Raw genomic sequence first — 14036 nt, forward strand, 5'->3', positions numbered from 1 at the left:
CGTAGAGGCGCGAGTTCTGCGCGAAGTATGAGGGGGCTTACTGCTTGCTCGGTGTGGTAATGCACAGACATGGTATTGAATTGGTGCGAATATGAACCCGCTAGCATTTGAGGATTCGTCTCGGCATCTGTCCAGTCACCAGCGTACCGGTCGAGATCATTAACTAGCGTTCATCAGTCCGCAGGCAGCACTGGACAAACTTACTCCGGTATTTTGACTTTGTCTGGTATGTGGGCATGGAAAAGTCTACGTAAATCGGCAGAACACACAGCTACACGCTGAAAAAACCGTGATTTGCTGGGAGACCGATTTAATCACGATATGCTTGCTGTCTCGAGAACGATGTGTCTCCTCAGAGAACCACCACTTATTCGCGCAGTTAAGGTATTTCACCATCTACAGGTATCCCGCTGGGTTTATACCCAGTCACAGTAAAAGATCCAGTCTTTGACCAGAATATGCTGAACATGGAAAGCGTTCAACTAAAACAATGCTTGCATAATACATGAATACGCTTCAAAGTTAATTCGCCGACTGCGAACATGCCAGTTGCTCTCGATTGCGTGGATTGTCACCTTCGTCAGTGATTCACAGCCTTCAGGGAGTAAGGCTGCCTATCAGCGGCCGAGGTATTGTGTGCGGTGCGGTGTTATTAGTAAGCGCTTCTCCAGGTTGTGCACGAGGCGAATGCAATCTCAAGGGCAAACGATCGCAAAAAAAAGAATCCCTTCAACGCGACTGTACCATGTACGTGGTACATCGTTGCTAAAGCTGCCACTTTTCGTTTCTATCCAAACTTGGTCCAAATGATGCGCCCGCCAAAATGGTCCTTCAGCTGCGCCCGAAGGTCGCGCCGTTTCCCAGCAGTCTCACGCGACGATCCAGATGAGGAGAGCAGATATCTCGGTCCACGGTAGAGCAGCCGGGCGTACATGCAGCGACGCAGGCCTCGATGCACTAGGCCGCGCACTGCAACAGGCTTCATCACTAGGATGCTGTGCGTGGCGCTGCTGCTGGTCTCCGTCGCGGTGCGCGCCAGCTGTTCACGCGTGAGGACGTGCCCGGCCCGCCCGAGAAGGTTCTGATGTCGCCCGCGAGCGACTCGGCGGTGCGCGTGCAGTTCTTCCCGCCGCTGCACGTCAAACCCGAGGGCGTGAACGGCGCGCTCGGGCTGCGCTACCGCGTGGAGCTGACGCGCTGCGTGGACGAGGTGCAGACGTTCACGGTGGCGGCGATCGCGTGACCTTCACCAACGCGCGCGGCTCGGCGACGACGTCGTGAGTGGCGTTGAACGCGAGCGCCGTGGAGACGGCGCTGGAGCAGCTGCCCAACGTGGACAGCGACGGCGTCGCTTCCTTGGCTACGCGCAGCGACTCCTTCTGCGTAGCACTAGACTCCTGTAGCTGTAGACAGATAGGTAGCGGAGAAGGTTTGAGCTTGAGTTGATAATTTGCAAAGTGAGGTCTTTATTTATCAGTCAGTGGTGTTGTGTTGCACTGAGGTAAAAAACCCTCTTGGCCCCAGTAGACACTACAGGCTACTTCACGTAGCAGGGAGCGACCTTAAACTTCAGGGTGACGCCTCGTCCCCAAACCTTCTTCGGCCTTCCTTGCTCCCCATGTCCACGGCCTCAAATTCACAACCTTCACTCTTTTCTCCTTTCTGCACTTGAACCTCAACTAGCTGTCACACGCAGTTTGCATACTCGAATGCAGTGATACACTTGCATCCACTATACCAACTCAGCCACAACCAAAGTGACCATCTTGCTCAACCGTTGTTGCCACTTCGCCCACGACAGCCAGCTCCCGTACCAAACAGGATCACGGCCGAACTCCAGACCATCAACGGGTAGAGTCTCGTACTCCCACTTCACTTGGTAGTGGCGTTCATGAAAATGTGAATGCAATCATTCGCCCACCTGAGGCCGTTACGGCGAGGACAGGACGGCTACATGTCAATGTCCATGACATCGTCCGTCACCACCGCCAACGCTTGCGTTTCACTCGGCATTGCCACCCAGGCTGCCTTTGTATTCTCTACACTTAGAGTTCATTGAAACGCGTAGGCCCCAGAGCCTTCGTGAAAATGTCAGCCAGATTATTCGTTGTTGGAACATACAATATCTTCAGCCTTCCTGCATCCACGTGCTCTGCAATGTATCGAATCACTTTGACATAGTTCCGTAAGCGGTCTGCGTTGCCATTATTCTCGATCACCTTCAGAGTGTCTTGGTTGTCACAGCAGAGGGTTGTTTCAATAGGCTGCTTGACGCCCAACTCCTTCAGCAGGTTTTGTGTCCACAGCACCACTTCCGTGCACGCATCGGCAGCAAACAGCTCCGAACTGCAAGTATGCGTCGTCAGATTATCCTGCTTCTTGCTTCTCCAGTCAAAAGCGCAACCGTTTAACGTAATGACGAAGCCGGCCACGGACTTGCTGGTCTCCGGGCAGCGTGCATGGTCAGCATCTGCAAATGCCTCCAGCTGCAACGGTCCCTCTTGGGCACGGTAAACCATACCGTAGTCCTTCGTAGTCAGAATGTAGGAACTTGAGCGTACAGAAGACGGTAGAAAAGAGGATCTGTCTCGGATGCTTTATAAACGCAGAAAAGTGACTGGCGACAATCAAACATTCTCCAACCGCATGTTGCTCGGGAAGAGAAGAAATCCGACGGATGTTGCTTGAGTAACAGATAAATCGTTTGCCGCAGGTTGTAACGGATATAAGAGCATAACCGTTGTGATTACACTTTCTTACCTTACAGCAGAAGAGCGAGACTTGAAGAGCATCATACGATGGAAGAGCATGTTAACTCTTAACCCCTCCAAATCGGGAGCCGAAAGGAACACGTAAACTGCATATGAAGCGTAATCAGATTTGATGTTTGTATATAAAATGGGTTAGATATGATAAGATTCACGATGAGCAGCACCAAAGGCGTGCTAAAGCTGCATTCAAGCTACATACTGGTGCCAGCCTAACATGTCCAAGCTGAATAATGCACCTTACAGTAGAAGTGACAGGGCACCCGCAGAACAGAAACTTGCGCACCAGTAGTCCCCCATTTAAAAAAAATCGGAGTTCAAGACTTCCTATACAAAACGCTCTAGACGAAGTTGGGGTGTCACCCCTAGCCAAGAAACAAATACTTGATGTGTCTATCCGTGTTCTAGGCACTATACAAATGTAAAGAGAAGATGACAACCGAAAAAACATCTGGGTGTGCAATCACGTGACACGTTAAATCTTGCGTGCAAAGAAGCCACCAAGATGTTGTTTTGGATGTGAAATGTACAAAGGGAGGCAGTACCCTGTAAAGTTCAAGACATGTTATAGTAATGATTGCAGAGCTACACACGTAAACAAACGTAAACACGCGTTTCCTTGCATATATGCGCTTTTAAGACAGATTAATATGTAGGTTGGAGACTACGGACTCGTCCGACGTCTTTTGCTTGAAGCCGGGATACCAGGGGTTGAAGGGGGTCCAGGAGCGGCCACGTCTGTTTTACGGCGCACCCTGATTGAGTTGCCGCTCTCGACTGGGATCAGTTTGCAAATTGCCCACTCCTTGTGCCAGATATCCCAGCAAGTCATGGCGGCCCCGCAAACTTCCCGACGAGCGCGCATACAAAGAAAGAGTGGGCCTACCTGGTTACAGTCTTGACAAAAGTACGTCGTCGTTGACGCGCGATGGTTTCCAGTCCGCAAGACCGAGCAAACTTTGCATGAGCGCTGGTGTCGCTTAGCCTTTGTGCCTTCGTTCCGTCATTCATCTCTCTGACGCGCCGAGGGTTCGCAGTGCTGCCCCCTCCCCCCGACGGGAAGAGGTTCGTAGGCTGGTTCAGCAGCGCGTGGTGGTGCCCCAAAAGCGTTGCCTTCGTACATGTCCGTGGGTTTCAGCTGGCAAAGCTGCAGATGAAGCGTTATCATATACTTGACGTGCGTTAATGGGCGCGACTCCTTACTTTTGTGGTAGGCTTTGTGGATGATATAGCCATTGACTACGGCCAAGTCGATAGGCCCCAGCACGAGGGACTTGTAGTACTTCTTGAAGCTCACCGCGCGCTGCAGTGAGTAGCGCTGCAAGCGCAACCGGTCGTGGACGTTGTCCACGCCTCCCATGAAGACGTGATAGTCCTTGATCACCCTGGGGCACGGGGCCTCCACCTGTTGAGCACCATCCTGTTGCACTACAGCAAGGAGGTGCCCATGGAGATCTCCAATGCGCTTGCAACGCATGTTGCACGCGCTGACTGCCCCCACCTGTCCGGCCCATAGTGGGAAGCCCTCCAACTCCTGTCAACAGTCATTGGAGAAGCGGCGATAGCTACGATGCTGCGTACGCTATCGCCGACAGAGCAACATGGTGTTGCTCTAGGATTCATCATGATGGAGCAGCGTGCTGCTGCTTCCTCAGTGACGGCGTCGTCAGGGACGACACCGCGTACTCAATCATTAAAATTGAGCGTAAGCAATTACGTGGGAAGAGAGGGCGAGCCTCTCCTCCGATGGCTTGTCGAGCTCGACACAGCCATAGCGGCTCGACGCATCGTCGACCCGCTGTCGAAGGTCGCGTTCGCCATGTCCTGCCTTGGCGGACGCGCATGGAGTTGGGCGTATGGGCGCTGACTCTCCGATCCTACGTGCTTCAGCACGTACGAAGTATTCAAAGAGGAGCTCAAACAAGCGTTTGAGCCCCCGCAAAACGAGTTCCGGTCGAGGGCGGAGTTCCTCGACCTTCAGCAGGGTAAGCATGACGTTCATGCTTACGCGCAGCGCGCACGATACTTGGTCTCAAATATCGTGACTAATCCAATTGAAGAGGCGACTAAGGTCGTCACGTTCATGACGGGACTTCGAGATGGGCCCGTGAAGACCTATCTCTTCCGAGAGTACCCGAGTACTGTCGAAGCTGCAATCACCCTTGCCATGGAAGAAGAGTTTAGCCTGCGGCAGGCTAAACTCCATGCAAATGTGCCGAGGCCGCAACCGCGCCCGGTAGCGAGGCCGGGAGGTCCAGAACCAATGGACCTCTCGAACGCAACGGCTGCTGGCTACCAGCAGCAGGGAGGTAACGTGCGATGCTTCCGTTGCGGAAGGATCGGTCACTTTGCACGGGAGTGCACAGCTCCCATGCCCCCTGGAGGTGGCCGTCGCGGCGATGCTAGGCATCGCCGCGGACCAACAAAAAACGCGAACATCCAGTAGGCGCGAAGCGCCCTACTGATAATGCAGTCACGCGTGCCGACATCGGGCACGCGACACTGAGGACTGCAGCCCCCAGTGAGACTAGCGCTCGCTGCAAGAAACAAGATGACAGGCCAAACCTAGTCATCTTGAAGGTTTACTCGAAGAGAGCGAGTGGCAGCGGCGCCTGTTGATTCTACAGTTATAGCGGCCGATGTCAGCACAACGGAGCAAGTTCCCGGCCCGACCCTGGCGGAGGCAGCGCGTAGGAGGCGCGCAGCAATGACGGCGTCTCAAACAGAACGACGCCGTGCGCGAGACAGAGAGAGGGCCCGGGCCAGAAGGGCGAACATGACGGGATCCCAACGCGAGCGTCAAAGACGTAGAGATGCAGAACGCCAACGGACACGTAGGGCTCTACTAACCGAGGCCGAACGAAGCACAGCGCGTGAACAAAGCCGTTTACTACAGGCCGGTAGAAGAGCTAACCAAACCGAGCAACAACGGGAGATCATGCACGAGACCGACCGTCTCCTACATGCCCAACAACGACAGCAGGAAACGCCTGATGAACGTCAAGAACGCCAGGAACGTGACCGTGTTCGCCAAGACTACCGTCGGGCTGCGCTAAGTCAGGAAGTGGTCGAAGCGGAGAGGGCCGACCGCCGGGAGCATCAAGCAACGGTTCGCGATGCTCAAGAGGAGGAGGAGAGAGAGGAGCGGCGACAGCAGGAGCGTATACGACGCAGTACCCTTCGCTGAGGTCATGCACTCGCGAACCAGGAGGATTTCAGAGTTTATATGCTCAGCGGCGATAACATCATCAATGGTCGCCACACACTGCCTCCGACTACGGTTTGTCCTCATTGCGACGCGTGGAAGTGGCCTGCAGAGTCCAAGAAAGGCTGTTGTTTAGAGGGAGCGGTGCAGCTACCACCACTACCAGCTGCGCCTCCGCGACTGCACCAGTTTTACCCGGACGCCGAGTTTCAGCGCCGCATCCGAGCCTACAATAAAGTGTTTGCCTTCACGTCCATCGGCGCTTCCTGCAGCAACCGTTCCAACTTCAGAGATGTGAACCAAGACGAGAACGTTGCTGGCCAACGTGGAGTATTCATGTATCGTATCCAGGGAGCCATGGGGCACTACTTGGGCTCTCTGCTTCCGCTTATCGATACGTTCACAAACGAGCCCATGCCTCCCAAGTTTGCCCAGATCTACATCGTCGATCCAGACATGCAACAGCGAGCGCAGCGACGCCGAGGTATCTTTGCTGACCTCGATTCTGGAACGCTGCTGGAGATCGAGCAGATGATGGAGAAGTGCAATCCGTTCGCGCAACAATATCTCAACTTCGCGGAGAAGCTGCGCGCCGACCAGGCGGCGGGAAAGGAGGTGGTTGATATGGTATTCCGGCTACATGAAAAGAGGTCGAACCCGCGAACCCACAACCTACCAACGGTCTCGGAAGTTGGGACGACTCTTAAAGAGGACGGCAACTCGGACAGTCCGCACGACATCCTTCTGTGTGCAAAAGATCACTCTCTGTTGCGCCTTTTCGAGACACACTCTGTGTATGACCCGTTGCAGTACCCACTACTTCTTCCGCATGGAGAACTGGGTTGGACCTACACAGACGTGTATGCGAACAACGTGGTGCGCAGAAAGAAGCGTGAAATGTCCCTCCGCGAGCATGTAGCCTACCGCTTATTCCAGAAAGTCGGTGATGCGTCGGTACTGCACCAAGGTGGACGCTTATTTCAGCTGTACTGCGTAGATCAACGAGCCAAGTGCGAGCAAGAGCAACTGCGTTGGGTAGCATCCCATCAAGCCGAACTACGGGCCGATCAGCACGGCGGGGTTCAAGACGCGCTTCTAAGTGAAAACACGGCGGTTCTGCGCGAGGGAGAAGCTCTACTGACGGTGTACAACCGCGAAACTGGGGCGCTACAACACCCCGATGAGCCGCAGCGTCGCTCGGGACACTTCCTGGACCAAATTGGCAAACGCATCGTTCTACCAGCTACGCATTCATCGTAGCTCGCGTTTGGCAGCGGAAACTCGAGGCGATGCTGAAAGACTTGGATGAAGGCGTACTAGGTCGTGTTCTGGCGAGGATCTATGTAGTGGAGTTCCAGAAGCGGGGCCTCCCACACGCACACATTCTTATCATTCTTGCTGACGAAGACAAACCGCGTACAAGACAAATCATCGACAAGTTGTGCTCCGCGGAGCTCCCGGACGCCGAGATCAACCCCCCAGCTGTACGAGACTATCCTCACATGCATGATGTATGGGCCATGTGGCGCGGTGAACCCCTGCAGTCCGTGTATGAAGGACGGGAAGTGCACGAAGGGATACCCGAAGCCGTTGGTAGAGGTTACTCAAGGAAACGTAAACGGTTTTCCTGTCTGCAGACGTCGGCACCGGCCTCCAGGAGTACTGAAGTTCAAGGGAAGGGAGTACGACAACGCCACCACTAACCAGTGGGTGGTTCCGTACAATCCCTACCTTTTGCAGAAGTACAACTGCCATATCAACGTGGAGGTCTGTACGGCCGTCACTGCTGTCAAATACCTGTACAAGTACGTCTACAAGGGGTCCGGCAAGGCTGTAATCACTGTGGAAACGGTGGGCATGGAGTCGAACGGTGCAAGGATGGATCCCAACGAGATTCTTCGGTACCTGAACGCAAGGTATATATCTCCGATAGAGGCATGTATGCAGCTTCTCGACTTTTCCGTTCAAGGCAAGACGCACTCCATCGTACAGCTGACTATCCACCTGGAGAACGAGCAATTTGTGACCTTCCGTTCGAGCGACAACCCGGATCGAGTTCTCACTCGCGGTCGGCACACGATGTTGACCCGTTTCTTCGAACTTTGTGCGAGCGAGGCCCCGGAGAACCAAGTTGCTAAGACCATGATGTACCAAGACATTCCGACGCTATTCCGATGGGATGACAAGACAAAAAAATGGGTTCGTCGCAAACGATACCTAGCGGCGCTTGGGCGGATGGTTCATGTTACCCCTCGGGACATGGAGCGGTTCTACATGCGTGTAGTGCTGTGTCACCGCAAGGGACCACATTCATTTGCCAAGCTTCGGACAGTGGATGGTGTTACGTATGCGTCGTACCGCCAAGCTGCATTCAAACTGGGCTACCTTGAAGATGACGCAGAATGGATTGCGTGTATGGAAGAAGCCGCTGCCTTCAAGATGCCGTACCAACTCCGCCAGCTCTTCGCGACGATCATTGTTTATTCTCAAGTTTAGGAGGTTCGCGTACTGTGGAATCGATTCTACGAGGTTCTTTCTGAAGACTTCGCGTACACATACCAGGGCTTGGAAGGACAGGAGAAGGGAGACATGATCAGGTTCCACACACTCAAGGACCTTAACGATCTGCTCCAGATCAGTGGCTACGTAGTGGCGGACTTTGACCTACCTCAGCTGGATGAATACCCGCGGCTGGTGCTGGATTCGCTGCTGCGGAACAACCTCATTCGACGCGAACTGGAGGGGTATCAGCACTCTACGCTTCAAGCCATTGTGGACCAAGAAAGCCAGCTGAACGACGACCAACGAGCTATTTACGACGAAATCATCCAGGCGGTCGAAGCACCCGTTCAAGGCAACAAGCTGTTCTTTATTGACGGTCCGGGAGGTACAGGAAAGTCAACTCTGCTGCGGCATATCCTGGCGAAGGTGCGACTGTCCGGAAAATCGTGATTGCTGTGGCTTCGAGTGGAATTGCTTCGCTGTTGCTCATGGGTGGGCGCACAGCGCATTCAACGTTCAAGATACCTCTCAGGCTGAACGACAACTCGATATGTGCGATTTACAAACAATCGCGCCTGAAGATGTTGATCGAGAGGGCCAGTTTGGTTATCTGGGACGAAGCTCCGATGACTCACAGGCACGCCTTCGAAGCGGTCGCCAGGTCTTTGCGTGACATCATGGGTAACGACCAGGAGCCTTTTGGAGGAAAAGTATTTGTACTTTCGGGTGACTTCCGACAGATTTTGCCGGTGGCAGTGCGCGTCACACCAGCGGAGACCATCGACGCGTGTCTGAAGTCATCTACGCTCTGGCGACACTTCAGGCAGCTGCATCTCACGGAAAACATGCGTGTACAATCCACAAGTAACGAAAGCACCGCCGCAGAGCTCGCGGCTTTCTCTGAGTTTCTTCTACAAGTCGGAGAGGGTAGGCACGAGGTAAACAGGTCCCTGGGCAGGGACTATGTGAAGATTCCGCGCGATATGCTGATCGACAACATCTACGAAGAAGGAGACGACATTGAAGATGAAGAAATCGCACCTGGAGCTGTTCCACGGGGTTTGAAGAACATTATTGATAAAATGTACGCCGACATCAACGATCCCGAGGTTGCTACGGACGAGTACTCCACTAACAGGACAATCTTGACGCCTGACAATGCCGTGGTGCACCGCATCAGCCAAGCTGTCTCGGAGCGACTCTCCGGGGAGGCCCACGAGTATCTATCGGTGGATTCAGTGGATGACGACAACGAAGGCAACTTCTTTGAGCCGGAGGTGTTGCATTCGGTGACTATCAACGGTATTCCTCCACACAAGCTTACACTGAAGGAAGGCGCCCCAATTATGATGATGAGAAACCTGAACCCCGACTTAGACCTCTGCTACGGAACGCGACTACGGGTTGTCCAGCTCAAGCCTCACGTTATTCATGCTACCATCATGACTGGCGAGCGCCTAGGCCAAAACGTTCTAATTCCAAGGATCGTCTTCGTCAGCGATGGGACGCGCGCGAGTTCCCCTTCCCCTTGCGACATAAGCAGTTTCCAGTTGTACCAGCGTTCGCCATGACCATCAACAAAGCCCAAGGCCAATCTGTCCAGAACTTAGGTTTGTATCTGGCGACACCCTGTTTCTCCCACGGACAGCTCTATGTGGCGCCGTCGAGAGGTACATCCAGGTCCAAGTTAAAGGCTTTGATCGAGTATCCAGAGCTGGAGGAAGACGACGGTGCATACACTGACAACATTGTGTACAGGCAGATATTCGAAGATGCTTAGGCGGAGTAGGCATTCAGCAGTACACACTTCATAATTACATAAATACACGTCTCTTTTGGAAGTGCGTTTCACTTTAGCAATGCATCCCTTTGACGAAACCATCGCCCGCCGGAGTGAAGCGGAGGCGGGCGGCCCACACTACTGTGGCCAAACCCACAACCACCGCCGCGAAGCGGCGGCGCTCGGCTAGCCCTCTACAACTAACAGAGTATCGTGTATGTTTGTCTGCTGTGCATCCGTTTCCGCCCCTTGGGCATTTGCCTGACGTAGAGCATCTTCGTACCGCCCTGCATTAGCGCATCAGCAACCTGCCCTATGGCATCTCACCATCATCCCGACTGGCCTATCTTTGCCCGATATTTCAACATAGCCATGTGTTGTATTTATAATGCTCTGTGATTGGACGATTTTCGGATCTGCCTTCGCTTTTCCGTGTTTGAATTCCTGGCGCGGCGGAGCGAGGAAGTGCGCGAACGGCGCGCGCCGCAGGGGACCTCATAGCACTCGATCGCCGCACAGCGACGACGGAGCGCTGCGTAAACGGCATAGGAACGTGTATATGCGCGCTATAGCGCCCTAAAGTTAATAGAGGACGACTTTCTGGGCGTGAGCTAAATACATAATATATTAGTACTGCTCTGTGATTGGTCGAAACCTCTCTGTTATAATATATAGCTATTCGGGGTGCCACACATTTCGCGATACAGCGCGCTAAATACAAGACGTGCGCTGGACAGGGGTAAACCCGGACGTTCAAGCACCTCGTACAGGACCTTCAAGCACCTCTTCATACTATACCTCCAAGCACGTCATACAGGACCTTCAAGCACCTCCCCTTGACCTTCAAGCGCGACCTGCCGGACCATCAAGAACGCTGGACCTTCAAGCACGCCGGACCTTCAAGTACTTCGGACCTTCAAACCCGCAGGACCTTCAAGCACCGAGCGCGATCGTGTAGTAGTGGGGCGAGCTGGAACAGAGAGCGTAACGGGTTGGGACGAACGGTATACCCACCGGAGCAAAGCGATTGAGCGAGCCGGGACAGCGAGCGTAATGGTCGCCACACCAACCTCCACGAAGCGGCGGCGATCGGCTAGTCCTAAACAACTAAGCCGAGCGACATGATTTCCGTCCGTAAGGCATTCCCGTCACGCGAATCCGGATTTCTTATTGGCCAAAACAACGTAGCTACCAAGCACAGCGATGGCAGCTCTGATTGGCCAAAACAACTTTTGCTGTGTACTTGAATTAGTGTGGCGCTCCAAACTATTATGTGGTACATCAACATTTGTGGCACACACCTAGCATAGCAAAACATATGTTGGCGCCATTTACAAAGTTGAACAGACTTTTAGGTTTTTCTTTATAGTATAGTTGTATTACCTGGCCTGAACTCTTAACGAAAGAGTATAGTGTTTTAATAAGGAACGCACAACAATGTATAAATCCATACGAAGTTGGTGCGCTCAAGGCCATCGCAGAAGCATGAAGAGAGCTGTCGGCCAAGACCATCACAAAGTGTTGATTGCATTCGACCTCGGTAGCGACGACCGACATGAACTGTATCCTGCATTAAGTCAGGACATGCTAAATTATCTAGACAAACCTTTAATGCTAAATATATCAAGTGTTCCTTATTGAGGAACTTCACCGTAATCCTAGACACCTAATACATTTTATGGAAACAGGAGTATAGCTGTTTGGATCATTGCGGCTATGAATGTTTGGTGCATCTACCGGTATTGCCACTTCATAAAGAAATCTATTTACATAATGGTACCCACCAGTACACGACTACCAATCTTGATGCGGTGGGGTGGTGGCTAACACGAAACCATTAGATCACGGGTTCGATACTCAGTGAGTGTACCGTAAATCAGTTCACGGCAACGCACATCCTCAATGCAACACGTAAAAACTGTCAGGATTTCGGCAAAAACGGTGCAGGGTTCAGAGTATGGGGATGCCACAACGTCTTCATCTTAATATTTGTATGGAAAAGGCTAACCATCTCTTCGAATCCGCAAATTATGCGATGACTGGCCACGTTTAGTTATTACGACGCCGTAAAAACTCAGGCCGTGTTCGACTTGTGCAGATAATAACTGGATTGGGGCGTAACCAGCTGCTTCAGCTGCAAAATAGCAATTTTACCATAAACGTGGAAGTCGAACACAAATATGCGCAAAGAGCTGCTTTATCCCTAAACGACTGGTTCCGAAAAGCAGGGTAGGGCTGTTTTTCAAAGCGGTCATTTCAATGTCCTGCCAGTAGCGACCACATGATGAGATGTAGTCCACATCTCATCTTGCACAGTGGAAAACAAGCATGGCGATATCAAAAATGACGAAGAGGCGCTCTTGGACCCAGAGGAGAACCAATTTCTTCAGTTCTAAGTTATTAGCGCGCGCAACAACGCGTCGTTAAGAACCGACAGCGCCACCCTTACTTCTCTGCATCAAGGCAGCGGTAACCTGTACCAGCCACGAGGCATCGTCGTCACCACCGCCCATTGCGGTTATGCAAAATGGTACTCCCTGGAGGATTTATACCTCTCTTTAATAAAACAGGTTAGTATTTATTATGAGGCGACCGGATTTGCAGTTGCTGCATCTGACGTTTTGAAGTCGAACACGCCCTCAGAATTTGCCAACAAATTATATAGGACGGGAAATTTTTACGAGCGTTCCAATGAACCCGTGGTTGACGGTACATGTTTTGTTTGGCTTTGGCCAAGCCCACCGGAGCGCAGCGGAGGCGGGTGGGCCCACCCAACTGGGACCCAACATAGACCAACCGCCGCGTAGCGCCGGAGCATGGCTCGCAAATCTATAACAGAGCTTGGGGAGTTGGTGACAAAACACTGCCACTATATCCGGTTGTGTTGTTGTAATGAACGTTATTTCGACCAACCACAACTCAATATGTTTTTGCTTTCGGGGCCATCTCCAGCTGCGTAGTGAACACGCTCGAACCGAGGCTACGTTGTTCGGTCATATATGATCTCCCGTACACCCGTAGCAGCTACGGCGTAGCTTCAAGCATGCGTCTCAGGACCCAGCTATCCTGGCCTTCTTGCCAGGTCCCAGCAACGCCACGCCGCTTCTCGCCGCAGGAAAACTGGCCGGTGAACGCCAGTGTGGACAAAATCATCTCCGGGCTGAATAGTCTGTGAAGGTGTTGTACCCAACGCTGTCGACGGTCGACTTGATCGAGCTGGCGGGCCAGGTGGCCCTCAAGGACGCGGGTAACGTGACCATCGACTTCCTGGACGGCTGTACGGATTCCAACAACGGGAACGGCACGGAGATCCTGGTCCCATGCGAGTACTACGTCACGACACCGATCTCCGTAGCGGCTTGACAACATCAAGATCCTGGGTGTCTCCGTACGAGGCGGTGGCACTGGCTGGCCGTCCGCGCAGCGTGGCGCCGCCGAAGGCGCTGAGCTACAGTGGGTCGTACAGCAACGACTCGGTAACGCTGTCGAACGAGTAATATCAAGTGCTCCTGAACGATACGAGGGCCGAGGTACCCGTCGGAGAAGGAGTACAAGACGGAGGGCACGGACGTGTACATGATGGACACAGACCTGGCGCTGCTGGTGGCGCCTGAGATGTGTAGTTGTTCGCTTCACAGGAGGGCGTCTTCAAGCACGTGTTCTCTTCGGCGTGAGTGAGCCAAGGTCATGACAGCGACTACTTCGACGCGGGCAGCTAATGGGGGGTGGGCAGAGAACCTCTACGTTTGTTAAGAATTAACTATAGCGTTAACGTGAGCAG

At 53.1% G+C, this 14036-nt stretch overlaps 1 protein-coding gene across 1 annotated transcript; it reads left to right on the forward strand.

The window, feature by feature from the left end:
- Positions 1–1039: 1039 nt before the first annotated feature.
- Positions 1040–13618, forward strand: IUM83_19477 (catalase/peroxidase HPI; the record flags this gene model as incomplete). Its single annotated transcript, XM_067944528.1, has 2 exons — positions 1040–1225; positions 13424–13618. 2 exons carry the CDS (start codon positions 1040–1042, stop codon positions 13616–13618), a joined length of 381 nt encoding a protein of 126 aa, XP_067797802.1.
- Between the last annotated feature and the right edge of the window lie 418 nt (positions 13619–14036).

Source organism: Phytophthora cinnamomi (assembly GCF_018691715.1).
Source record: "Phytophthora cinnamomi strain GKB4 chromosome Unknown Contig13, whole genome shotgun sequence".
NCBI lineage: Eukaryota > Oomycota > Peronosporomycetes > Peronosporales > Peronosporaceae > Phytophthora > Phytophthora cinnamomi.